Source organism: Macaca thibetana, chromosome 10, assembly GCF_024542745.1.
Source record: "Macaca thibetana thibetana isolate TM-01 chromosome 10, ASM2454274v1, whole genome shotgun sequence".
Lineage (NCBI taxonomy): Eukaryota > Metazoa > Chordata > Mammalia > Primates > Cercopithecidae > Macaca > Macaca thibetana.
In genome coordinates, this window is record NC_065587.1 from 65,665,585 (window position 1) to 65,691,901 (window position 26,317).

The 26,317-nt window shown below is 50.8% G+C and overlaps 3 protein-coding genes across 23 annotated transcripts in view; 2 read left to right on the forward strand and 1 right to left on the reverse strand.

The window, feature by feature from the left end:
* EIF2S2 (eukaryotic translation initiation factor 2 subunit beta) overlaps positions 1-26,317 on the forward strand; it is a 511,882-nt gene that overhangs the window by 278,665 nt on the left and 206,900 nt on the right. Inside the window, exon 1 of one of the 16 annotated variants that reach the window (XM_050807248.1) lies at positions 3,064-3,073. The exons of 14 other annotated variants lie outside the window; for them this stretch is intronic. The gene's annotated coding sequence lies outside the window, so the exon portion shown is untranslated. Of the gene's footprint in view, positions 1-3,063; positions 3,074-11,750; positions 11,762-26,317 lie in introns of those variants that run through there. One more of the 16 variants, XM_050807233.1, reaches the window with a different exon arrangement.
* MAP1LC3A (microtubule associated protein 1 light chain 3 alpha) overlaps positions 1-26,317 on the reverse strand; it is a 306,452-nt gene that overhangs the window by 264,343 nt on the left and 15,792 nt on the right. The window lies entirely within an intron of this gene.
* AHCY (adenosylhomocysteinase) lies at positions 1,318-23,455 on the forward strand. 3 transcript variants are annotated; one of them, XM_050807167.1, is made up of 10 exons: positions 1,318-1,339; positions 8,171-8,361; positions 9,607-9,682; positions 11,589-11,738; positions 12,573-12,685; positions 13,167-13,374; positions 13,467-13,554; positions 13,653-13,770; positions 17,789-17,983; positions 22,563-23,455. In XM_050807167.1, exons 2-10 carry the CDS (start codon positions 8,227-8,229, stop codon positions 22,692-22,694), a joined length of 1,215 nt encoding a protein of 404 aa, XP_050663124.1. In that variant the 5' UTR covers positions 1,318-1,339; positions 8,171-8,226; the 3' UTR covers positions 22,695-23,455. The 3 variants fall into 3 exon arrangements, with proteins under 3 accessions (XP_050663124.1, XP_050663122.1, XP_050663123.1); XM_050807165.1 differs by lacking the exon at positions 1,318-1,339 and adding an exon at positions 1,355-1,557; XM_050807166.1 differs by lacking the exon at positions 1,318-1,339 and adding an exon at positions 1,933-2,007.

Here is a 26,317-nt window from a genome sequence, read left to right on the forward strand (position 1 = left end):
ACAAAATTAGACAGGTGTGGTGGCACATGCCTGTAATCCCAGCTACTCGGGAGGCTGAGGCAGGAGAATCGCTTGAATCTGGGAGGCGGAGGTTGGAGTGAACTGAGATCATGCCACTGCACTCTAGCCTGGGCAACAAGAGTAAAACTCTGTTTCAAAAAAGGAAAAACAAAATTAGCCGGGTGTGGTGGTGCGTGCCTGTAATCCCAGTTACTCGGGAGGCTGAGATAGGAGAATTACTTGAACCGGGGAGGCAGAGGTTGCAGCCAGACTAGATGGTGCCACTGCACTCCAGTGTAGGCAACAGAGCGAGACTCCATTAAAAAGAAAAATTCAGGGGAAAAGAGCAATTAAAAAAACCCATAACTATAAAAATAATACAAATTACAAAACAACTATTTGCATGAACATTTACATTTTATTAGTTATAAGTAATCTAGATATGATTAAACTGTGTGGGGGAATGTGCGTAGGTTACATGCCAATACTACCTCATTTTATACGAAGGATTTGAGCATAGAAGGATTTTGGTGTCCACAGGGGTCCTGAAACCAATTACCCCTTCCCATGCCTAGGGATGACTGAATTATACAGCAGCAAAAATGAATATACTCAAGCTATATGCATGAGTCTCACAAATATAATGCTCACAGAAAAAAGTAAGTTGCAGAAGGGTAAATACGGTTGATACATAAAGGTTTTAAACACAGAAAGAACTGTTTAATGACATACGGATGCAGTAAAAGTATAAGAAATGTATGCAAACTTATTTAAATTCAGGGTGGTGGTTACATGGAGTAAGGCGAATGTTTGGGATGTCAGTAGGTACCTGACAAATGACAACTTTACTTTTTTTTTTTGAGATAGGGTCTTGCTCTTTCGCCCAGACTGGAGTGCTGTAGTGGGATGATAGCTCACGCAGCCTCGATCTCCAGGCTCAAGCGATCCTCCCTCCCGCCTCAGCGTCCCAAGTAGCTGGGACTACAAGCGCCCGCCACCACGCCTGGCTAATTAAAAAAATTTTTTTGTAGAGATGAGGTCTCACTATGTTGCCCAGGCTGGTCTTGAACTCCTGGGCTCAAGCGATCCTCCCGCCTTGGCCTCCCAAAGTGCTGGCTGGGATCACAGGCGTGAGCAACCGCCCCTGGCCTGCAACTTTACTTATAATAATCTGTGTGGTAGGTGTCATTTGGCCCATTTTACCGGAAATTGAGGCTCAGGGAAGTGAACTGGCGTAATTTCAGTTCCGCTGGGTTTTAACACTGAATTAACTGGCTGAACCTGCGAGAGGACGGCCGGGCTGGCTCTCAGGCCTCTCCCAGCGCTCCCTTCCGGACCGGTGAGTGAGACTCCTGCCCCGCCCTGCGCGTTGGGCCCCGCCCCAGCGGCTCATGAATATGCAAGTTGAGGAAGATATTTAAAGGCGCCGGCGCCACGCGTATATCCCTACCCGGCGCCGCCCGCCCAGTGCGTGTCCGTAGACTGAGGCCCAGCCCCCTTCGCCTGTTTCTATCACGAGCGCCTCCAGCATGTCTGACAAACTGCCCTACAAAGTCGGTGAGTTCCAGGACCTGCAGCCGGTTGCTGCCGCTCGGCACCCGCCCGGGGCTTGTTCGTGACGGGGGCTGAAGGGCCGACCCGGGGCGCTCTGGACCCCTGGAATCGCAGGTTCGGCGCGTTTCTGGCCGCGCGCAGCCACCTGGAAGTTGGAGTTCTCGCGCGGCCGTGAGAGGGCCGTTACGGGTGGCCGCGGACTACAAGTCCCAGCATGCCCCACGACGCCGGGGCTGCCGCGCGGGCTGAGAGCCGCAAACGGGCGGCGTGCTCCGTGGGAGAGCACACCTGGCCGCGGCCTGGGACGGCTGGCACCTGCCGGACCCTGCTCAGGGGGCCTACGCCCGGCCTCCTGGGCCTGGACCGGACCCTGTCCAGCTGGGCGGCCCCGACGAGGTTCCACCCCTCTCTGGGCCTCCTACAGGGACGACGAGGGCACTGGTGCCCCGGAAGGTGTATGAAAAGAGGCCTGGAAAGCGAGCCCCAGGCCGGCTCCGGTCCTTTCCCCTGGGACTTTGGGCCAGTTACCCAAACTGTGGGGTCCCCCACCCCGCCAGCAGGGGCAGGCTTGCAGAAATCTTGAAGAAAATTTGGAGTGGTTAGAAAAATCCTGCTGTCCCACCGATTGAAGTGTGATACAGGGATAGTTAAACGTTTACTTAGCGTTTCCTGTGGGATCGGCCCTGCCTTCTAGGTTTATTTTAGTCTTATGGCTCTGTAGGGAAGCTGTTCTCGTTTTATGATGAGAATCCTGAGGCAGAGGTAACTTGCTCTCTGTCTTACAGCTGGTGGTGATGGAGCAAGATTGGAACGCAGGCCATCTAGACCTCTGAGCGTACCCTTTCACCACTGTGTGCAAGCGAATACACGCGGAACAATCCTAATGAATTTTCAGCAAAAACCAGTTCAGTCTGGCTAGTAGCTTTTAAGTAACTTGGACACTATTAGACCGGGTGTGGTGGCTCACCCCTGTAATCCCAGCACTTTGGGAGGCCCAGGTGGTAGAATCACTTGAGGTCAAGAGTTTGAGACCAGCCTCGCCAACGTGGTGAAACGCTATCTCTACTAAAAACGCAAAAATTAGCCGGGCGTGGTGGCGGGCGCCTTCAATCCCAGCTACTTGGTAGGCTGAGGCAGGAGAATTGTTTGAACTGGGAAACGGAGGTTACAGTGAGCCGAGATTGCACCACCACACTCCAGCCTGGGCAACAGAGCAAGACCCTGTCTCAAAAAAAAAAAAAAAAAAAAGACACTATTAAGTCTGGAGAATGGCATCCACGTTTATGGGACACTTGCTGTATATCTGGTGATTTACATGTGTTTACAGAATAATCTTCATAGAGGTGGACATTATCCCCTGATAGAGCATGAAACTGAGGCCCTTGGGAAGTGACTTGCAAAGATTCAGTTAAAGTAGTTCATCAACTTGCTACCAGAGCTGTCTCCATTGTGTGAATGCTGAAACTGAACCCAGAAAAGTTATGTCAAGGTCACATCAATAGTAGAACTGGAATGGGGGCTTGTCATACTGTGGAGAGATTAGTGGGTCAGGATTGGGGCCATTGGGTTACGTGAGTGGAGATAAAGCTGGTTTTGGGAGAGGGGGAGCTTAGATGGGTGGGAATGGAGGAAGGAGGCCCTGCTGTATGCCAGATCTTGATCATATGGCATTTTCTTTACTTGGGGTGTATAGCAAGCTAGGGATGATTATCCTCACTTTACAGATGAAGAAACTGATGTTTAGAGGGGCTCTTGCTGTTCCTCTTGGGTTGTCCTGGGGACAGGTGTTCCTGTGACTTCTGCAAGTCCTTAGCTCCAGAGATTGGAGCATTTACCCTCTCCTGTGCCCTTGGAGTTGAGGGTCCCACAGAAAACCGTGGGGCTGGCACAGTGTCCTCGAGGGCACCGAAGGAGTTACTTTTAGGTGGAGGGACATGTAGTGGTGGAGGGGTGGAGCTTAGCAGCACAGGGCATAACCCATTGTCCCATACAGCCGGGCCCCTCCCAGGAGGGGCCTTGAGAGGGGCCTCTGCTGCAGCCCTGCCTGACTGCCAGTTCTGGTTCTGCTGTTAATTGGCTATGGAACCTGCAGCAAACTCCTCTCTGGGTTCTTTCCTCCTTAGTAAATGCTGGGACTCAGGCTAGGTTCAGATTTGTGTTGTTTTTCTTTGCCACCCTTGTCATGTGCCAGCCCCTCTCATGGATCTTCTTTCATTCAGTTCTGATGACAGATATGGTCAGTAAACAGTTGCTGACCCCTTCTCTGAGCCAGGTCATGCTGAAGACACAAAGGTGACCCAAGGACAGGAGTGGCACAGATATGCCATTTTATGTGAGCAGATCTGCCACTTGTCTGTCTCCATGGTCACCACCCCAGTTCTGGTCTCTCTCCTTGCAGGTCTCCCAGGATCTCTTGCTCCACAGATCCACGCAGCAGCCAATGGGGTCTTTTCAAAAGATAAAGCTGGTCTTTGAATGCTGGCCCCCTGAAAACTGTAGACTCCCCACTTCACTGGGACTGAAGTCCCAACTCATCTTACCCCTCTATTTGAGTCACCCTGGTGCCCTCTTTGTTCCTCTAGCAGGGATATACTAAGTTATTTCCTGTTTCCAGGTTTTTTTCAGCACCTACTGTGTGCCAGGTACTGTATTAGGTGCTTGGGAGGAGACTTCCAGGCCGATAACTGCTTGGGTTAAAGCCCTGAGGTGGGAATGAGTGGAGCTTGCCTGAAGTCGGTCAGGAAGACTGTGTTGAGCAACTAGTGAGGGGGGAAAGTGGAGAGATGGAGGAGGGGCAGGCAGTCATGCAGATGGGGCCCGAAGATTGAGAGAAGCCATTGGAGAATTTGCTTGTTTTGTTTAGTTTTGTTTAGTAGAATAATGGAGGTGATGTAACTTACATTTTTAAAAGCCTCCCTTCTCTGGCTACTATGGGGAGAATGGCATGTTAGAGCATGGGACCAGTGAAGAGGCTGTAGCAGTGTCCAACTGAGAAGTGGCAGTTTATTTCTTTCTTTCTTGTTCTTTATTTTTGGAGACAGAGTCTCCCTCTTTCTCCCAGGCTGGAGTGCAGTGGTGCTATTTTGGCTCACTGCAACCTCGGCCTCCCGGGTTCAAGTGATTCTCCTGCCTCAGCCTCCTGAGTAGCTGGGATTATAAGTGCCCGCCACCATGCCCGACTAATTTTTGTATTTTTAGTAGAGATGGGGTTTCACCATGTTGGCCCAGTGGTCTGGAACTCCTGACCTCAAGTGATCCGCCTGCCTCGGCCTCCCAAAGTGCTGGGATTACAGGCTGTGAGCCACTGCGCCCGGCCTGAGAAGTGACACTTTAGATGAAGGTGGTGAGATGCGGTTGGATTGCTTATATATTTCGCTTGTTGAGCCAGAAACATGCAGATTGAGGTGAAAGGGGAAAAGAGGAATCAAATCTTAAGTTTTTGGGCAGAGTTGCTGGTTGAATGGTGGTTTTATTTCCTAAAATGGGAAGATTGGGAGAGTAACGGGTAGTGGGGGCAAGGAGCCACGAGGACTCCAACATGACACGTAATAGATCCAATTGGACATCCAAGTGGAGGTGCCGTGGAGGCGGTTGGATCACATTGAATCTCAAGTTCAGGGGAGTAGTTTGGGTTGGAGATAAATACGTGGGAGTCATCCGGGTAGAGAAGGTATGTAAAGCCATAAGACTGGATGAGCTTAATTGGTAAACATTAGAGAACTGGGAGATGATGAAGCCCTGAGGGCCCCCAAACGCTAAAGTCTTAGCTAAAGAGGAACCAGGAAGGTAGGTGGAAAAGCACAGGACAGAGTCGCAGAAGCCAAGTAAAGAAGGGGTTTCAGGAAGGAGGACAAGTAGTTTGTGCGATCTGCGCTGCTGGGAGAAACATGGTCATGGGTAATTTTGCATTAGGTGTGGAGGTCAGGCTGGTCTTGGGACAAAAGAGCAGTTTCAGTGGAGTACGGAAGTCCTTAAGAAGGAGAGGGGATGTGGAATCGGGCTCCATGGAGCAGGGATAGCTCATCTATTTTATTTTATTTTATTTTTTTGACTGAGTCTCACTCTGTCACCCATGCTGGAGTGCAGTGGCATGATCTTGGCTCATTGTAGCCTCTGCCTCCCAGATTCAAGTGATGCTCCTGCCAGCCTCCTGAGTAGCTGGGATTACAGTCACTCACCACCACACCCGGCTAATTTTTGTATTTTTAGTAGAGACGGTGTTTCACCATGTTGGTCAGGCTGTTCTTGAACTCCTGACCTCAAGTGATCTGCCCACCTTGGCCTCCCAAAGTGCTGAGATTACAGGTGTGAGCCACCACGCCTGGCCAGCTCATCTTTGGTAACAGGAAAGAGTGCCTGGTCTGAAGCTGTAGATGACTGCTATAGGTGACTGGTGGATTCCATAGGGGAAAAGTGGCCTGGTTCTGAATTCATCTCAGTGAATTGGAAGGTGAGATTGTTATTCGATGGGGAAAGGTGTTGGAGGGTTGAGGAGAGTAGAAAATGGGAGTAAATTTACTAGGAAAATGTCATAAGATTGCTGCAATGTGCTATGTGTCTTTTATGGTCTTAACAAATGTGATGTGTTGGCCAGGTGTGGTGGCTCACACCTGTAATCCCAGCACTTTGGGAGGCTGAGGCGGGTGGATCACGAGGTCAGGAGTTCAAGACCAGCCTGGCCAACATGGTGAAACCCCGTGTCCTCTAAAAATACAAAAATTAGCTGGACATAGTGACGCATTCCTGTAATCCTAACTATTGGGGAGGCTGAGGCAGGAGAATTGCTTGAACTGGGACCCTGGAGGTGGAGGTTGCAGTGAGCTGAGATCGCGCCACTGCACCCCAGCCTGGTCTACAGAGCCAGACTATGTCTCAAAAATAAATAAATAAATAATTAAATGTGATGTCTTGGTGTGGTTGTGATTGTCCTCCTGCTGGGTTCAGTGGCTCTGGTGCAGTGGAGGGTCGGGTTTAATTGGGCTGAGAGTTTTGCCAAGTGAGTTCTCAAAGGGAAAGGGGGCAGAAGGGACAGCAGAAATTGGTAGGATGAATTGAATAGAAGTTCTGACCTGACAGGCCACAGCCTTGTTGGAGCTCCCTCCAGAGAAGGAGAAACCCAGAAAGATGAGATGTGGTTAGAGTTGGGTGCTTGAAGTCCAGATTTCCAATGACAGCTATCATTGGTGATGGCCTACCGGGGTAGGAGGGCTGGGGTGGGTGGCTTGAGTTGAGGCACAGCCGGAGTGGTCTCTCATGCAGGAGGCATGTTTCATCTCTGAAATTGTTACAATGCACTGTAGGAAGCTGACTGACTTAGATAGTTTTATTATTAAATTCTTAGATTATTAAATTCTCTACAGCATTCTTTGCCTCCCACTGCCTACCTCTTTGAGTGATTGGCAGGATCTAAGCTTCCCTAAAGATAAAAATCACCAGGAGTCTTAGGCCTGCTGAATCAGATTTTCCAGGAGAGATTTACAAGCATGCCAGAGGAGCATTCCTTATCGGGGAAGTCTGCAAACTTTGACCTAGGGACTGACCTAGGGTATGACCTTGGAAATGGACCAAGTGTGATAGGGGAGAGAGGAGTTTGAAATGGATCAGAGGGAAGAGTATTGAGATAGTGAGTTAGCTTGTAATAATATCCTTCTTTCCTGCCTGAGAATTTGAACAAATTCGAGACATTTTAGGTGGCAGATAGCACCTGAAATATACTTTTTATTACTAATAACCTTGAAGCCAGAGGATGTAGATTAGTATTTTAGGTGGCAGATAGCACCCGAAATACTACCTTTTATTACTAATAACCTGAAAGCCAGAGGATATAGATTAATATGAAATCCAAATGATCTTGCTGACTGAACCCTCAGATACAGTAGTTACCCAGTCAGTTGCAGGCAAGGTAGGCCAGGGTTGGTTGGTCTCTGGAAAAGCAGAGAACACCAGCTTCCTGTAAGTGGGCAGGTGAGTACTTGCTTGCAGAAAGAAGGGAGAGCTAAGCTGAGCACACCATTTATTCCTGTCAGTTTTACTGGTCAGGCAAGCTCACCCCCCCTCCCCTGGGGCAGAGAGGCCAAGAGCATTAGTTATACGGATGAGTTCCTCCAGCTGAAAAGAAACATCAGGAGGGGGGAAGCATTTTCATGTCTAAAAGGAGATCAAGGAACTGTCATATCCAAAGTGTTAGATAGTGTTGATGAGCATTGAATCACCAGCAGTGATGACTGAGAGAGGGCTATGGAGAACCAGAAGCTAACGTCTTTAGGGAGTGAGGAGTGACCTGGAGGTTGATAGGTGTCAGCAGAAAGGCAGGGTAGTGGGAAGTGTCATGTGAGCTGTTTTCAAAGGGGCACTTCTTTATGTTGTAATTTTAGTGTCCCTGTGTGATTAAATGTGTTCTCCCACAAGTCAGAAAGGGGCAGGTAGGCAGGGACCGTGTCTTTCTTGAGTACTCTGGCTTCATAAATACTTGTTGAACGAGTGAGAGAATGCGGTGACAGTGCTAAGCCCTGGTGTGTTGAGTCCACACGTGGATCGGGGTCCACACACAGTGACTGCCCCTCTGGGTTGGTGGGACAAAGAGGCTCACAGAACTCCCACCTATTTCTCCCCGTAGCTGACATCGGACTGGCTGCCTGGGGACGCAAGGCCCTGGACATTGCTGAGAACGAGATGCCGGGCCTGATGCGTATGCGGGAGCAGTACTCGGCCTCCAAGCCACTGAAGGGCGCTCGTATCGCTGGCTGCCTGCACATGACAGTGGAGACGGCCGTCCTCATTGAGACCCTCGTCGCCCTGGGTGCTGAGGTGAGGCCCACAGCTGTATCACCCCAGAGTCCTTGCCCTCCCTGGATTCAGCCAGGGAAGAAGACAACTGTGCCGGGGTGGGGACCTTCCAGGTGTGGAGCCAACCCCGGGCCTGGAGGGGCTCCTCCCTCTCATTGGGTTTCGTCTCTGTTGCCCAGTGCTGCCACACTTTGTGGTGAGTGTTCTGCAGATTTTCTCCCTGGCTGGGAAGGTCACTGTTGGCTACCCCCAAAGCATCCTCCTGATGGATGCTCTGTCAGGAAAAACTCAATGCCCATGTCCTACTTAGTCCTGTAAGGGCCAGCTTGCCTTGGCCCTCCTGGGGTCACAGGCCTACCCTGGACCCATCATGGTTGGCCAGATGATGGCAGCTCTGATTGGTTCAGCCTGGGTCATGTGTGCCAATGAATGACAGCTCTCCTGAGGTCTGAGAGTCAAGAAGCAAGCTGGTTTTGCAAAGCAGGGTAGGACAGTGCAGCCAAAACCCACAGAGGGGCTCAGGGCTCAGTCCTTGGACCTCTTCTTTCTTTTCAGCATTCACTCTTGGCGGTCTGATTTTATAGCTTTAGATACTATTTATCTGGTGATGACTCCCACATTTTTGTACTAGCCTGGACTTCTCCTGGAACTCCAGACTGGCATATCCAGGAGCGAGGGCATTGACGCTACCTGGAAGTCTAGTACTCATCTCAGGCAGAACACGTTCAAACAGACTCAGGATTTTCTGCCCACTCCTCTTCCCGAAGCCTTCCCCACCTGAGTAAATGGAACCTCCACTCTAGCCTTCTGGGTTCTCTCAGTTCAAGAATCTGGGAGTCATCTCCTCCCCACTTTTTCCTCCCCGCTCCCAACCCCTTTTACTCCAACAACTCATCCCTCAGCAAATCCTGTCAGTGCAGCCTTCAGAGTAGACCCAGGATGTGGCAACTACTCATCACCTCCACTGCTGCTGTCATATTTCTTGTCTGGAGTCTTCTCCAACAGTTTCTTCAGTTGTCTCCTTGCTGCCGACCTTTCCCTTCCACACAGCACCAGAGTGAGGTTTTAAAACCTGAGTTGGATCTCACCTCTGCTCTGGCTCCCATCTACCCACCCAGTGTCCCCAGGCTGTGATCCTAGAGCTTGCTGTGCCTAGATCCCAAGCCTGTCCCCACTACCCGAAGAGCTCTCCCTTTTCCTTGCCCAGCGTCCCTTGTGCTTTTGAGCCACTGGTGACCAACAGCCTTGTTTTGATGGCTCTTCTAGGTGCAGTGGTCCAGCTGCAATATCTTCTCCACCCAGGACCATGCGGCAGCTGCCGTTGCCAAGGCTGGCATTCCGGGTGAGTCCTGCTTGCAGCTGGGACATGTGGAATTTGTGAAGGGCCTCTGCCTTCTTTGCTTCACTGACTGCTAGAGCAACAGACTTCCTTACATTACAGAAGGGGAGAGGAGTAACGGCCACAAAATCCTAGCCCAGCGACCCATAGGAAAGAGCTGCTTTGTCCCATCATCGTCTCAAATCCTGTGGAAGTTGTTTATTGACCCAAGTCAAGCCGTGTAACCAGGAAGAGCAAGATCTTATGATTGGGAACTAAATGATGAAGCGGAGGGGAAGTTCATTAAAGGAAGGATGTGGATCTCTTTCCAAAGAACTGGGGAGGGCTACGGGGCAGAAAAAGAGGTTCACTGCCTAGGGTATGGCAGTCTAAAGGACTGAGGAAGGACCAAGACTAACGAGAAAGGAGCTTTCACAGGCTGGGCACATGTCTGCTTGGACTTGGGGAGGGGAGTGGTTAGACCTGACGCAGTGATTAAATAGGACATTCACGATTCCTTCTAACCAACCATAGGTGGAGAGGAGAGGGTGGCACAGTCTCCTTCACAGACTGACCAGGGCTGAATGGGCATGGCACCCATTCCTCAGCCTTCTGGGAAAGGCCTTGTGGCCTTGTTTTCTTTCTTTTTTTACTGTCACCCAGGCTGGAGTGCAGTGGTGCGATCTGGGCTCACTGCAAGCTCCGCCTCCCGGGCTTACGCCATTCTCCTGCCTCAGCCTCCGGAGTAGCGGGGACTACAGGCGCCTGCCACCACGCCTGGCTAATTTTTTGTATGTTTAGTAGAGACGGGGTTTCACCATGTTAGTGAGGATGGTCTCGATCTCCTGACCTCGTGATCCACCCACCTTGGCCTCCCAAAGTGCTAGGATTCGCAGCGTGAGCTACCATGCCCGGCCTGTTTTCTCTTTTCTTTTCTCTGTTCTCTCTTTTCTCTCTTCTCTCTTCTCTTTTTCTCTGAGAACGGAGTCTTGCCCTGTTGCCCAGACTAGAGCGCAGTGGTGTGATCTACTGCAATTCTTAAGACCATTGTCTGCTCCAGTTGTGGGTAGGAGCAGCTGGCTCTGCTTGGCCAGCATCCTTTGCTCACAAGAGGCTCCTGGGAACCCCACACCTGTGCCCTAGTCATGCCACATGGGAGGAGGAGGAGTGTGGGCTGGTGGTCAGTAACCCTTAGTTCTGGTATCTATTCTGAATTTCATGTAGAGTGACCCAAGTGCATCTTAGCCCCTCTGTGGGCATCTGTAAGTAATGATAATGGTCATGGCTGCCTCACAGGGTTTCTATGAGGAAGAATGAGATAGGGTATGGAGGATTTAGAGTCATGTCTGGCAGAAAGCAAGTACCCCATACATGGTATCTGCCCGTAGTCATTTTTTGGCCAGACTTTGCCTGAGACTCTCCTGCACAGAGGCTGCTGGTGCTCCAGTCCTTTCAGTGCAGAGCAAACCCTGGATCCTGCCTTGTAGATCCTGCTGAAGGGGAGGCATTGTGGGGCATCGAGCTCTGGTCACTTAGAGTTGATGCCTCAGTCCTTGGGGCCCAGGCAGAAGGGGATGGGAAAGGAAATAATTATTTCCTGATATTTATATCTGCGGGGCTGTACATGGCTTCTGTCTCACTTAGTCCATACTATTTATTATGAGCCCTATTTACAGAGGAGAAGACTGAGGCTTAGAGGAGTGAAGTGATTTGCCCAAGGTCACACAGCTGGCAAGTGGCTGAGCCGGGATTTGAACCCAGATCTATGTGGCTCCAAGTTGTGTTCTTACCACTGCTGAGTCTTCAGAGGGGCTGGAGGTGGCTGGGGATGGAAATTGGGAAGGAGGTAGTTTTGGCTCTGCCAGGGTTATTCCCTGGAGCAAGTACCGGTTGGGGAAGTCCAGGCCCTGATGTGCCACTCACCCTCCAGTGTATGCCTGGAAGGGCGAAACGGACGAGGAGTACCTGTGGTGCATTGAGCAGACGCTGTACTTCAAGGACGGGCCCCTCAACATGATTCTGGATGACGGGGGCGACCTCACCAACCTCATCCACACCAAGTACCCGCAGCTCCTGTCAGGTTAGCAGGGCGGGGCAGGGGGGCTGGGTGTTGGCGGCCTGGGTTGGGCCTGCTTGCCCACATGATGGCCGCAGGCCTGGCAGGACTCCCATCGCCTCAAGCAGCAGGATCTGGAAGATGGGAGGATGGCAGGCTCTGGCATTCATACCGGGGCCTCCTGACTTCTGAGGGTGTGAGGCTAGGGCAGCTGAGCCATTGACCCAAGGGCAGGCACAGGGCCATGGCTGGGAATAGCTGGGAGGGAGCCAGCTTTGTTCAAAGTAGGCACAGGGAGTGTGGAGAGTGCAGAGGCCCTGAGGCAGGAATGGCTGGAGTGTTCAGGAAACAGAAAAGAGGCCCACAGGATAGCAGTGAGCAAAGGGAGCCTTCGCTGGGGGGTATGGTGTGAACTTTGGTGAAGGCCAGATGTGTTAAGGCCTAATAGGCCAGTAGAAAAGTGTTTGACCTGATTCTCAGAGCAAGGGAAAATAACTGGAGGGCGTTGAGAAGATTTCTCTGAGAAGATACATGTTAGAAATGGCTGCTGCATGGAGGATGGGTTGTGGTAGGGAGACTGGCAAGAAGTGACAGGGTCAGGGACTAGGGCAGTGGCAGTGAGAAAAGAGAAGCTGGGAGTTGCTGGGAGGCAGAGTCACTAGGCCTGGTGGTGGCTTCCCGGTAGGAGGGCATCAGGGACTCCTCCCTCACGCTGGTCTGTGTGATTAGGGGGGCCTGTGGGATCAGTCACAGAGGTGGGAACCCAGAAAGAGGAATGGCTTTAGGGGGCAAAGATGAAGAATTTACGTGAGCACAGGTGTGGCATCTCTGAGGCTTGTCTTGTCCTCTTTTGTTTAGGCATCCGAGGCATCTCTGAGGAGACAACGACTGGGGTCCACAACCTCTACAAGATGATGGCCAATGGGATCCTCAAGGTGCCTGCCATCAATGTCAATGACTCCGTCACCAAGGTGAGCTGAGGGGCAGTGACAGCTCCTGCTGCAGTGGCTGCAGCTCAGGGCGAGGCCTCTGAAGAAGAGTGCCCAGGAAGGCTGAGGCTGGGGACATGGAGCCCTCATTTGAGGGGGCAAAAGCGGTTATAGACCAAGGCTAATGAGTGATTTAAAAGGGATCTCAGAGCTGGGCGTCAGGAACTTTATGGCTTTGGGAAGAAGAGCTTTCAAGTTAAGCAAGGTCTTTGACCGGGCAATCTCTCCTAGTAACTGATGCCTAGGAAGGCTCCACACCAGCAGGGAAAGATTAGACAGAAGCTCTTGGAGCCGATTGGGTTGAAGGGCGTGTGGAGGCATTGGCTGCTGGAGGGGTTCAGCCCAGGCTGGGATGCTTGGTGGGCCCACGACACCTGGGCTCTTCAGAATACCGTGAGGCCATGTGGTCCTGGCCCTAGGGCCTTGCCCGCCCCCATTGTCTCCTTACCCCCTCTCCTTTCAGAGCAAGTTTGACAACCTCTATGGCTGCCGGGAGTCCCTCATAGATGGCATCAAGCGGGCCACAGATGTGATGATTGCCGGCAAGGTAGCGGTGGTAGCAGGCTATGGCGATGTGGGCAAGGGCTGTGCCCAGGCCCTGCGGGGTTTCGGGGCCCGTGTCATCATCACTGAGATTGACCCCATCAATGCACTGCAGGCTGCCATGGAAGGTAGGATAGGGCAAGGGTTGGTAGTCAGCCACTGGGGCCAGAGGGAGGGGCAAGGCCACCATAGATGACCCACAGCCACTGTCTCTGCACAGGCTATGAGGTGACCACCATGGATGAGGCCTGTCAGGAGGGCAACATCTTTGTCACCACCACAGGCTGTGTTGACATCATCCTTGGCCGGTAGGTGCTATGGGGGTCCTGGGGAGTGAGGGAGGAGGGCAGGGTTGGGACAGCTCTCTGTCCCTGACAATCTCCCATGGTCTTGGGCTGTCTGACAGGCACTTTGAGCAGATGAAGGATGATGCCATTGTGTGTAACATTGGACACTTTGACGTGGAGATCGATGTCAAGTGGCTCAATGAGAACGCCGTGGAGAAGGTGAACATCAAGCCGCAGGTGAGAAGCTCCCGCCCTGCCAGCGGGCTGGGCAGATGGGAGTGCAGAGGAGTGCTGGCTGCCAGGGAGGGGAGTTGAGATGGTGGCAACCTGTGCAGGGGCATGGGGAGAAGAGGGCCTAGCATCAGAGCCAGCCGGAGATGGCAACCTTATCCTGAGGGCAGCCGGCATTCCTGAAGGTATCAGGCAGGTGAGCTGTATATGGCGAGCCTGTAGTTTTAGAAAGATCACTCTAGCTACTATGTGCAGAATAAAAGCAACCATGGCAGGTGGTGGGGAGGGAGGCTTTCAGAGGAGGCTCATAGAATCCCTGCAGGGGATGATGGCCGCCTCGGCTTGGGGAGTGCTGGGGATGGATGGACAGCATGTAGGGACAGGATGAAGGCAGAGTCACAAATGACACAGCTTTGGCCAGGCACGGTGGCTCATACCTATAATCCCAGCACTTTGGAAGGCCGAAATGGGCAGATTACCTGAGGCCAGGAGTTCGAGACTATCCTGACCAGCATGGTTGAAACTCCATCTCTACTAAAAATACAAAAAAATTAGCTGGGCCGGGCGTGGTGACTCACGCCTGTTATCCCAGCACTTTGGGAGGCCGAGGCGGTCAGATCACCTGAGGTCAGGAGTTTGAGACCAGCCTGACCAACATGATGAAACCCCATCTCTACTAAAAATACAAAAATTAGCAGGGTGTAGTGGCATGCGCCTGTAATCCCAGCTACTCAGGAGGCTGAAACAGGAGAATTGTTTGAACCCAGGAGGTGGAGGTTGCAATGAGCCGAGATTGCGCCATTGCACTCCAGCCTGGGCAATAAGAGTGAAACTCCATCTCGAAAAAAAAAAAAGGTGGGGGCCGGGCATGGTGGCTCACGCCTGTAATCCCAGCACTTTGGGAGGCTGAGAGGGGCAAATCATGAGGACAGGAGTTTGAGACCAGTCTGGCCAACATAGTGAAACCCCATCTCTACTAAAAATACAAAAAATTAGCCGGGTGTGGTGGTGTGTGCCTGTAATCCCAGCTACTTGGGAGGCTGAGGCAGGAGAATCATGTGAACCCGGGAGGCGGAGGTTGCAGTGAGCCGAGATCCTGCCATTGCATTCCAGCCTGGGTGATAGTGTGAGACTGTCTCAAAAAAAAAAAAAAAAAAAAAATTAGCTGGGCATGCTGGTGGATGCCTGTAATCCCAGCTACTTGGGAGGCTGAGACACGAGAATCTTTTAAACCTGGTAGGCGGAGGTTGCAGTGAGCCGAGATTGCGCCACTGCACTCTAGCCTGGGCAACAGAGCGAGACTCCATCTCAAAAAAACAAACAGATAAAAACAACAAAAAGGGACACAGCTTGAACTGCTGTGTGAGGAGCAGGCCCATGCACTGAGCTGGGAAAGAACAGGTTTGCATTAAGCATTGGGGCACTGAAACTGGAAGATGAGTTCTTGTGGGGGGTGTGAAGTTTTACTTGAGTTGCAATTATTATGGGTTTATTTTTTATCTGATTATAAAAGTAGTATGTTTCTGGAAGACATTTTGGCTTTGGATCTCAAGAGCTTTAAAGTTAAGCAACCTCTTTGGGCAATCTCTCCTGTAATTGGTCCTTAGGAGATAATTAAGTATGTGTATAGAGATGTTCATCTTTTTTTTTTTTTGAGACGGGCTTGCTCTGTTACTGAAGCTAGAGGGCAATGGCACGATCATGGCTCACTGCAGCCTTGACCTCCTGGGCTGAAGGAGCTGATCCTCCTGCCTCAGTCTCCCAAGTACCTGGGACTACACGTGTGCACTACTACACCTGGCCAATTTTTTGTAGAGATGAGGTCAGGCTGGTCTCAAACTCCTGAGCTTGTTATCTCCCAAAGTGCTGAGATGATAGGTATGAGCTGCTGCACCAGGCCCATCACATTTTTTAAAGGGAGAAGAGCCCATTTAATGTGAGGTCTTTGAGTTGGTGCTGTGCCGTGTTTGAGATATGATACGGAAGATACAGACACAGAGTTGGCCAAAGCCCTGACACCCACCCAGTCATAGCCACACCAGAAGCCCAAGTCCCAGAGAGGCAGACAGGCAGCTCTGTGAACCCACATCCCCTGCACTGCTCCCCTTGGGTGCTCTGCTCCTGCGTGGGAGTTCTCCTTGGCTAGGTCCTGCGCTAGTCTAGGGTGTCAGTTCCCAGCTAGGCAGAGGGCACCTCCATCTCTGCCTAGAAGGCCTGGCACTCATCACAGTGTGGGGGTGGCCAGGGCATGCTTCTGTGGCAGCCACACCCCTGACAGCCAGCCAGACCTCCTTCTGCAAAGGCATCACAGGTGAAACCTGCTACACTGGGGTGATGGGCACCTTTCTGCCAAGCTGCCCTCCAAAGCTGGACTCTATGCCCACCCTCGACATCCTTGACAGTCTTGCCAGCCTTCTGCCCAACCTTATCTCTTGTCCATCCTCTCAAGGGCCTCTGTACTCAGGCCGTATTTGACCACTCCCTGAATACCCACTGCAGCTCCTACTTCTGCTCATCTGTCCAGACAGCTCTGTTTGTTTGGAACAGAACACATGCCCTTCTCCTTGTTCATCTTCTCAGCCCAGCTCAAGAGACCCCTTTCCGGCCAGGTGTGGTGGTTCACGCCTGTAATTCCAGCACTTTGGGAGGCCAAGGCAGGCGGATCACTTGAGGTCAGGAGTTTGAGACCAGCCTGGCCAACATGGTCAAACCCTGTCTCTACTAAAAATACAAAAAATTATGTGGGCATGGTGGGTCATGCCTGTAGTCCCAGCTAGTCTGGAGGCTGAGGCAAGAGAATCACTTGAACCCAGGAGGTAGAGGTTGCGGTGAGCAGAGATCATGCCACTGTACTCCAGCCTGGATGACAGAGTGAGACTCCATCTCAGAAAAAAAAAAAAAAAAAAATTATAAAAAAGGGACCCCCTTCCTGGCCAGCTCCTCAGGCAGAGGCAGTGCCCACACTCTTAGTACAGACCCCTAGTGCAGCATCCATCACTGGCTTTGGTCTCTGACCCCACTGTTGTACCAGGAGTGTAGAGTCCAGGTTGATGTGTCCCTGCAAGGGACTTAGATGGGTATCAGTGAGTGCTTATTGATTGAAGCATCCATCAATGCTTGATGGGCATCAGAGACCTTTCCTTGGACCAGCACTAGGCCTCTGGAGCAGCTGGGAAACCTGGGCTTTGGGGAAATGTTTGGGAGGCCACCTGAGGGTGGAGGGATGGCAAGGGAAGAGCTGAGAGTGGGGAAAAAGCAAGTTTGTGTGTTCAGACAGCTGGGACAGACAGAGGACTGGGGCACTGAGGCTGGGGATTTCCATGTCACGTTCACTCACAAAACCAGGAGTTCTCAACCTTGGCAGTCACCTGGGAGCCACACTATGGGCCACACGAATAGGAGTCTCTGGGAATGAGGCCAGGGTATCCTCATTTTTTAAAGCTTCTGAGGTGATTCCGATGTGAGTGCCATGGCATTCAGCTTTTAGTAAGCTGCATTCAAAACTATTTCATGGTTATTGAGAACATGGGATCTGTCCTCAGACCATCCAGACTCAAATTGCAGCCTCCTCTTAGTGTGTGGCTCTGGACAAGTGACCTAACCCTTGTAAACTTCAGTTTCTAAATCTGAAATGGGGATGACAGCAGTACTGAATTGCAGGGTTGTTTCTGGGATGAAATGTGGTAGTTACCTGTAAAGGACTTAGGACAGGGCACATGACAGTGATCATAACAATAACATTAGCAGCTGCTTACTGAGTGCCTTGTATGCGCCAAGCAAGTGTGAGCATATGAAGTTCTCACAGCAGAACTGTGCGGTCTGCAGCTTAGCATTTCTTCATAAATATCGGCTAATATTTTTGTGCCAGGCCATGTGCTGGAGGTTGTTTTGGGGCAGTTTGGGAATGCCTCATGGGCACTGTTGGAGGCAGGGAGGCCTGCCAGACCAGAGGGTGGGCTGTGGCAGGGGTGGGCTGTGGGAGCGGGGCTCTGCGTGCCCTCACTGTTGCCCTGCCTGTGTGTAGGTGGACCGGTACCGGCTGAAGAATGGGCGCCGCATCATCCTGCTGGCTGAGGGTCGGCTGGTCAACCTGGGTTGTGCCATGGGCCACCCCAGCTTCGTGATGAGTAACTCCTTCACCAACCAGGTGATGGCACAGATCGAGCTGTGGACCCATCCAGACAAGTACCCCGTTGGGGTTCACTTCCTGCCCAAGAAGGTGGGTTTGTTCTTCTATCTGAAGCCAAGGGTCACGTGTCTACTCCCGGGATCCCCACACAGGGCTTGCCAGAGTTTATAAAGTGCTTGTCTGTCTGCCCTCTTAGAGGCCCTCATGGGGTCCTCTACAGTGCAGAAGTCATTCTCCCCATTGACAGAAGAAATTGAAGCCCACAGTGGGGAGTGACTCCCTGGAGCACAGCAGAGCAGCAGGAGCAGGTGGTGAGAAGAGCCTGGGCCTTGGAGCGGGACACACCCCAGTTTGAATCTTAGCCCCACCACTTAGAGGCTGTGTAATCTAGGCAAATTCTTTCATTTCTCTGTGTCTTCGTCTTCTCATCTGTGAAATGAAGGTAATAGCACCCCCCTTCAGGATTGTGAGGATTTCCTGAGATCAGGGTCATGAATCCACACACCCACAGGGACTGGGCAGGTGAATGAGTGACGCTGGCTGAACAAGGACTGGAAGAGCTGAAGGGGTAAAGGGCTGGTTGCCACCAAGGAACCCAGGTCCATCTGATCCGGGCTTTTGACCTTTCAGGAGAGCCAGAGATACCAAGATCTCTATATGAAATGATTTTCAAATACAGGCAACTCATTATAATTTTATTTTTATTTTTTTGAGATAGAGTCTCACTCTGTTGCCCAGGCTAGAGTGCAGTGACGTGATCTTGGCTTACTGCAACTTCCACCTGCCAGGTTCAAGCAATCCTCCCACCTCAGCCTCTCGTAGCTAGGATTATAGGCACGTGCTACCACACCTGGCTAATTTTTTTGTATTTTTATTAGAGATGGGGTTTTGCCATATTGGCCAGGCTGGTCTTGAACTCCTGACTTCAAGTAATCCACCCACCTCAGCCACTGCACCTGGCCTCATTATAATTTAAAAAATAACTGGGCGGGTTAACTTGGATGTGTGTATAAACTGAGTGCAGTCTGTAGGCTGCATGTCTGTGGCCTTGTAATAAGATGATACATCCCTGGCTGGGCGCGGTGGCTCACACCTGTAATCCCAGCACTTTGGGAGGCCGAGGTGGGCAGATCATTTGAGGTCAGGAGTTGGAAACTGGCCTGGCCAACCTGGTGAAACGATGTCTCTATTAAAAATTAAAAAAATGAGCCTGGCGTGGTGGTGCACGCCTGTAATCCCAGCTATTCGGGAGACTGAGGCAAGAGAATCGCTTGAACCCAGGAGGTGGAGGTTGCAGTGAGACAAGATCGTGCCACTGCACTCCAGCCTGGCGACAGAGTGAGACCCTGTCTCAAAAAAAAAAAACGATACATCCCTAAACATGGCATCTCACTATGGTTCTGTGTTCTGCGTAACCATGATGATGAAGTCCTCTGACATGAAATCCAGTGCTCACCCTAACACCCCACGCAGTCTTCCCTTCCCTGGAGTCAGGACAGATGTTTTAGTCCTGGCTCTTCTTGGCAGTATTACAGGTGAACTTTGCTTTGTCCCTTACCCTGTCCGATCCTCGGTCTCTGTTTGAGCTAAACGGTAAGAGTAGCTCTTGCTCTTCCAGCCTTTGGCTGCTGGAGAAGCTGTGATGGGGTCTATATACCATCCCTTCCTCCTTTGAAAGGCTGGTTCTGTCAACTGAGGAAGATACAGGAAGAGGCCTGGGGCATCTGCCTCCAGGGCCAGCCAACAACTAATCTCCCTGGAGCAATGTCTTGCTGGACCAAACTTTTTACCCACAAGGACCTCAAGGCATACCTTGTTCTGTGCAACTGGTTGTGGGGTTGAAAGATTCTCACTTGGGCCGGGCGCGGTGGCTCAAGCCTGTAATCCCAGCACTTTGGGAGGCCGAGACGGGCGGATCACGAGGTCAGGAGATCGAGACCATCCTGGCTAACACGGTGAAACCCCATCTCTACTAAAAAAATACAAAAAAAAAACTAGCCGGGCGAGGTGGCGGGCGCCTGTAGTCCCAGCTACTCGGGAGGCTGAGGCAGGAGAATGGTGTGAACCCGGGAGGCGGAGCTTGCAGTGAGCTGAGATGCGGCCACTGCACTCCAGCCTGGGCGACAGAGCGAGACTCCGTCTGAAAAAAAAAAAAGAAAGATTCTCACTTGATCCCTATCTGATCCCACCTGGGAGAAATATGGCTGTGAGTTTGGTGAGGAATTGGTCAGGCCTTTGAAATGAGGCCAGGGTTGGAAGTGAAAAAGGCAAAGCTCTCACCTCCTGCCTCAGCACCTGGCCCTGTGCTTACCACTTTTCTTCATCATTGCTAACATGTGGCTTGGGGACAGGACACTCTTGGCATCATGCCTCACATGCTGTATGTAGGCAAGGGACTAGGTACCTTGGCCAACAAATGACAGAGAAGGCAGCCACCATTTATTAAGTCACCTACTTGCACTAATGACTCTGAGTAGCACTGATCTTTGTAACAGCCTTGAGAGATGAGTGATCCATCCTGTGAATGGGGAAACTAAGGTGTAGAGATTGACTTGCTCTCACAGATGTTAAGTATTGGGCCAGGAATAGAACCTAGCTCTGTCTGTCCAAGGTGTTGACCTTATGACATGACACATACCTTCTGGTTCAGGGTGCTGGGAGAAGGAAAAGTTCTGGGCTAGTCCAGGCCGAGCAGAAGGTTGATTTCAATGTGTACTATGGGGGTTGGAGGCCGTCGTTCTACCTCTGGAACTGATGTGGACTCAGTTCTAGGCTGGGCCCTGGTCCTAATGTTGTCTGCCTCTCAACTGAGCATATCACCTGCAGGCTTGTTGCTTCATCTGAAGATACAAGGATAAACCCCACCCATCCTACTTCTTAAGGGCGTTTGGGAGGCTCTAATGAAACAGTAGATGTGAAACCACTTGGGAATGTAAAAGCTATGGGCTGAGCTGTGGTCAAAGGCTGCCATGCCATCATGGGACAGGACAGGGTCCCTCAGCGGTAGGGAGAGGCCTCCCTCATGAGAGAGTTAGAGGCTTGCTTGTATTTAACTCTTGCCTCTGTCCTCAGTTTCTGCATAATCTCTTCAGAGCTGCTCTGGAGGCCATAAGCTGGGATGCTTGAGACACATTTTGGGGCTTTGAAGCCAGATAGACCTGGGTTCAAATCCTAGCTCTGTCATTCACTAGCTTGGTGACTGTGGACAAGTCATTTCACCTTTCTGAACCTTGATTTCCTCATTTTATAAAAGGAGGATGGCAGTGGATTAGAATCCTTTTGGTCACAAGTGATAGAAACACTGTTCAAACCAGTGTATCAGTTATCTATTGCTGCATAACAATCTAACCCCCAGACTTACTGGCTTCAAATAATAAATATTTATTATCTCAGTTTCTGTGGGTCAAGAATTTGAGATCAGCTTAGCTGGCTGCTTCTGACTCAGGCTCTTTCATGAGGTTGCAGTCCAGATTTTCTGCCAGGGCTGCAATCATGTGAAGGTTTGACTGGGTCTGGAAGTTCCTCTTCACATCGCTGTTGACAGGAGGTCTCAATTCCTCATGCATGGGCCTCTCCAGAGGGCTGCTTTTACATCCTCAGGACATGGCTTCTGGCTTCCTCCAGAGTAAGTCATCCAGAGGAGAGGAAGGACGAAGCCACAGGGTCTCTATGAACTTGTATCCAAAGTCACACACCATCACTTCTGCTTTCTTCTATTCATTAGAAATGAATCACTAGGTGGGGTGGGGGGAGGTGGTGGGGATTAGGCTCTAACTCTTAAAGAAGTACCAAAGAATTTATAGATATATTTTAATCAAAAAAGGAACCAGTTTAATCCAAAAAAGAACTTTATTCTCGGATCTGCCGGGCACGGTGGCTCACGCTTGTAATCCCAGCACTTTGGGAGGCTGAGGCGGGCAGATCACCTGAGGTCAGGAGTTCGAGAACGGCCTGATCAACATGGTGAAACCCCATCTCTACTGAAAACAGAAAATTAGCTAGGCGTGGTGGTGCATGCCTATAATCCCAGCTCCTCGGGAGGCTAAGGCAGGAGAATCAGTTGAACCTTGGATGTGGAAGTTGCAGTGAGCCGAGATTGTGCCACTGCACTTTCGGCCTGGGCATCTGAATGAGACTCTGTCTCAAAAAAAAAAAGAACTTTATTCTCAGATCCAAACACTGGAAACCTAGGATTCAGTGTCATCATCGCTCTGTCTTTCTGTCTCTCAGATCTGTCTTCATTTCACTTGTAAAACAGACTTGCAACTGGTGAGCTGAGACTGATAAATACCCTTCCCTGTTTAGGAATCCCAGTGGGACTGGAGCACCTTGTCTCTGCCTATCATGGAAAATATGTCCTGTGCATAGATCAATTCCAGAGAAGTGTTTTGGTTAGCTGCTTCAGTTGAAGAATGAGGAAGGGGATGTGATTGATGGTCCTGTCAGGGCTACATGGAGGGGACGGTGTGTCATGGTTCCCTTTTGAGGGGGGCTAGGCAGCCAAAACAACACATTAACTGAGGCTGGATGTGAGGATAGAAAGAGTTAACATGAGTGCCACACATGGCAGGTACCCCAACAGAACACTTCTGCCTCTATTGGCAGCCAGATACATGTAGGGATCCCAGAGCATGGCACTGATTGCCAGTCTTTCTTTGTTTCTCCCCAGCTGGATGAGGCAGTGGCTGAAGCCCACCTGGGCAAGCTGAATGTGAAGTTGACCAAGCTGACTGAGAAGCAAGCCCAGTACCTGGGCATGTCCCGTGATGGCCCCTTCAAGCCGGATCACTACCGCTACTGAGAGCCAGGTCTGCGCTTCACCCTCCAGCTGCTGTCCTTGCCCAAGCCCCGCCTCTCCTCCCTAAGAGCTAATGGCACCAACTTTGTGACTGGTTTGTCAGTGTCCCCCATCGACTCTCTGGGGCCGATCGCTCAGTTTTTGGCCTCTGCTGCAGCCATCATACTGTTCCAAATGTGGCAGCAGGAACAGAGGCCTCTCCTCAAGCCTCAGTCATGATGGAGGTCCCAGCCACAGGGAACTATGAACTCAGTGGTCTTGGAACAGCGCACTAAGTCAGTCCTTCCTTAACCTCGAAGTCAGTAGTGGAGTCACAAAACCCATGTGTTTTGCCATCTAGGCCTTCACCTGGTCTGTGGACTTATACCTGTGTGCTTGGTTTACAGATCCAGTGGTTCCTCAGCCCACGACAGATGAGAAGGGGGTATATTGAAGGGCAAAGAGGAACTGTTGTTTGAATTTTCCTGAGAATCTGGCTTAGTGCTGGGTCTTAAACCTCATAACAATGAGGTTAGTACTTTTAGTCCCTGTTTTACAGGGGTTAGAATAGACTGGTAAGGGGCAACTGAGAAAGAATAGAGAAGTGACAGCCAGAGGTTGAGAGGGGCCAGAAAAACACGAATGAATGCAGGCAGATTTCGTGAAATCTGCCACCACTTTATAACTAGATGGTTCCTATCACAACCCTGGGTCAAAAAGAGAATAATTTGACCTATAATGTTAAAAGAAAGCAGGAAGGTGGGTAAATAAAAATCTTGGTGTCTAAAAGAATTTTGAGCCTTTATTTTAGAGACAATCCTCTGCCAACAACGTATGCCATGAATAGGGGATTATAGTCATGCTGATGAAGCATTCATGGGGTTGTCTGCGGTGGAATGACTGCCTGTGGTCCTTCGGCTTGAAAGAATGGGTAAAGTGAAGAGGGTATTCTTGTTTTTGCTTTTTGTTTTTCTTGAGACGGAGTCTCGCTCTGTCACCCAGGCTGGAGTGCAGTGGTGCAATCTTGGCTCAATGCAACCTTTGCCTCCTGGCTTCAAGTGATCCTCATGCCTCAGCCTCCCGAATAGCTGAGATCACACCCAGCTAATTTTTTTTTTTGTATTTTTAGTAGAGATGGGGTTTTACCGTGTTGACCAGGCTGATCTTGAACTCCTGACCTCAAGTGATCTGCCTGCCTCAGCCTCCCAAAGTGTTGGGATTACGGGGGTGAGCCACTGTGCCCAACTGTTTGCAGTATTTTTAAAAGTGCACTAAGTGGGGACTCACATTAAGTTCTAAAGATATGATGTCAAGTAAAACCCTTAAGTCACACTCAGTGGCCCATGATCAGCAAGGCATGAGGGGCTGAAAACTGCTCACTCTGGCTTAGATACTCATCAGTATGTCCTGCCTGACAATTCTTACCTTTTCTTTTTCCCTGAGTGCACACAGTTTAAGTTGCATAAGTTACGTGTGTATGTGATGTGACTCTGCTGTAAATAGTGTACAGACTTTGGTACTTCAACTAATATTAGTACCAAATGACAGGGTACCCACTTCCCAACTGATCACAACATGAGTGGTCAGAATAGGCTGAGATCTTGCACACTTGGGTGACAGGCATTGTGCAAGCATCTTTTAGAGTTTTTTTGTTTTTGTTTTTGTTTTTTTTTGAGACGGAGTCTCGCTCTGTTGCCTAGGCTGGAGTGCAGTGGCACAATCTCGGCTCACTGCAACCTCTGCCTTCCGGATTCACGCCATTCTCCTGCCTCAGCCTCCTGAGTAACTGGGACTACAGGCACCCGCCACTATGCCTGGCTAAGTTTTTTTGTATTTTTTTTTAGTAGAGATGGGGTTTCACCATGTTAGCCAGGATGATCTCAATCTCCTGACCTCGTGATCCGCCTGCCTCAGCCTCCCAGAGTACTGGGATTACAGACGTGAGCCACTGTGCCTAAACTTTTTTTTTTTTTTTTGAGATGGAGTCTCACTCTTGTCACCCAGGCTGGAGTGCAGTGGCACTATCTCGGCTCACTGCAACCTCTGCCTCCCGAGTTCAACCTATTCTCCTGCCTCAGCCTCCCAAGTAGCTAGGATTACAGATGCTTATCACCACACCTGGCTAATTTTTGTATTTTAGTACAGACAGGGTTTCACCATGTTGGCCTGGCTGGTCTCGAACTCCTAACCTCGGGTGATCCGCTCACCTCGGCCTCCCAAAGTGCTGGGATTACAGGCATGAGCCACCATGCCCGGCCTTAGGTCTTATTTATTCCTCATAGAGACTTGAATTCCCACGTCTGAGGCTCTGAGAGGACCCACGAGCGTGAGCTGACTTTTGTACGTAGTAGGACTTAGACCAAAATCCAAGCCCTTTCCACACCAGCAAGGTCAGGTTTAGGAAGGGAGCCTGGTTTCAGATTTCCCGACACTAGATCAGGAACTCTGGAACTGTAACCCAGAGGGCTGCCCAGAGCCCTGCCTCAGTTCTACTGGGGTGGCTGCTGGGACGATGACTTCACAGTGGGAAAAAGGAGAGGCTGCTGTTCATCTCAGCCAGAGAGGTTGAATGCCTTCTGCTGCACAGCTGCTGCCTGTGTGTGCGCATGCTGCCTTCCCTCTAGCGTGTCTCCTCCTGGATATGGGAAATGCTGTCAGAATGCTTCCTCCTGCCACATCCCATGTAGCCCCCCACCTCCCTTCCAGGAGTTCTGGTTTCTGTCATCCCAGCCTCTTCCTTTCCTGTTCAGAGGTGTCCTGTCAGTTCCCAGAACCTTTTCTTTTGTTTGAGAAAACACAGCCCCTCTTTTCACATCTGGTCTCAGACTTACCTCTGATTTCAGGTCTGCTAATCTGTCACATGTGTGACACTGACCAGGTACCCACAATGAAAGATGATGTGTCTCCTGCTCCACCCCCAATACTCCCACTCCTGATACCCCTGGGCTGTCTCGATCAAAGCTTCATGGGGAAAGAAGGAATTGGCCAGGGGTCCTGCAATATCCAGGCCTAGCCCTGGCTGGATTTTTTTCCAGGAAAGAGATGGGAAGATGAGGCCTATGGCGGGTGGAAAGTGGCTGTTTATGGAGCAGTGGCCTGAACTTTGGAAAGAGGAGCGCTGGGTCTGCTGCTGACTCACTGTGTTCCCTGCAGGGACAGAAACACCTACTTCAGATGGCTGTCTTGAGGCTCAAATGATAGAACATTAGTGAGGAGTTTTATGCTGAGTTTTAAGGGCCGTGTCAGACACCAGGTGGTGAGAGGGAGCTGTTTTGAGAGCAGGGAATTTAGGATACTTAGGAAATTAGAAAATTAGAGAAGTCATAGAATCTTGGAACTAAGGGAGAACCTTAAGAGTCCTATAGAGCAGAACCCAGCATTTGTATGTGGAGAAACGGAGGCCCACAGAAGTTGTGACTTATCCGGGTCACTCTGCAGGTCTGGGCGTCCCGCCTGAGTCAATTTCAGGGTTCTTTCCCACACACCAAGCCCCATGCCCACCTCTGTGTAACTGGCTATGGTGGGAGGGGCCTCTAGGCTAGAGGTGCTGGGATCCCTTTTGAGTCCAGAAGTAATGAGCTTAGAGGGCCTGGAAGTAGCACGGACTAAAACCCAGGAAGGATCATGGGGACTGTTGATGCCAGTGA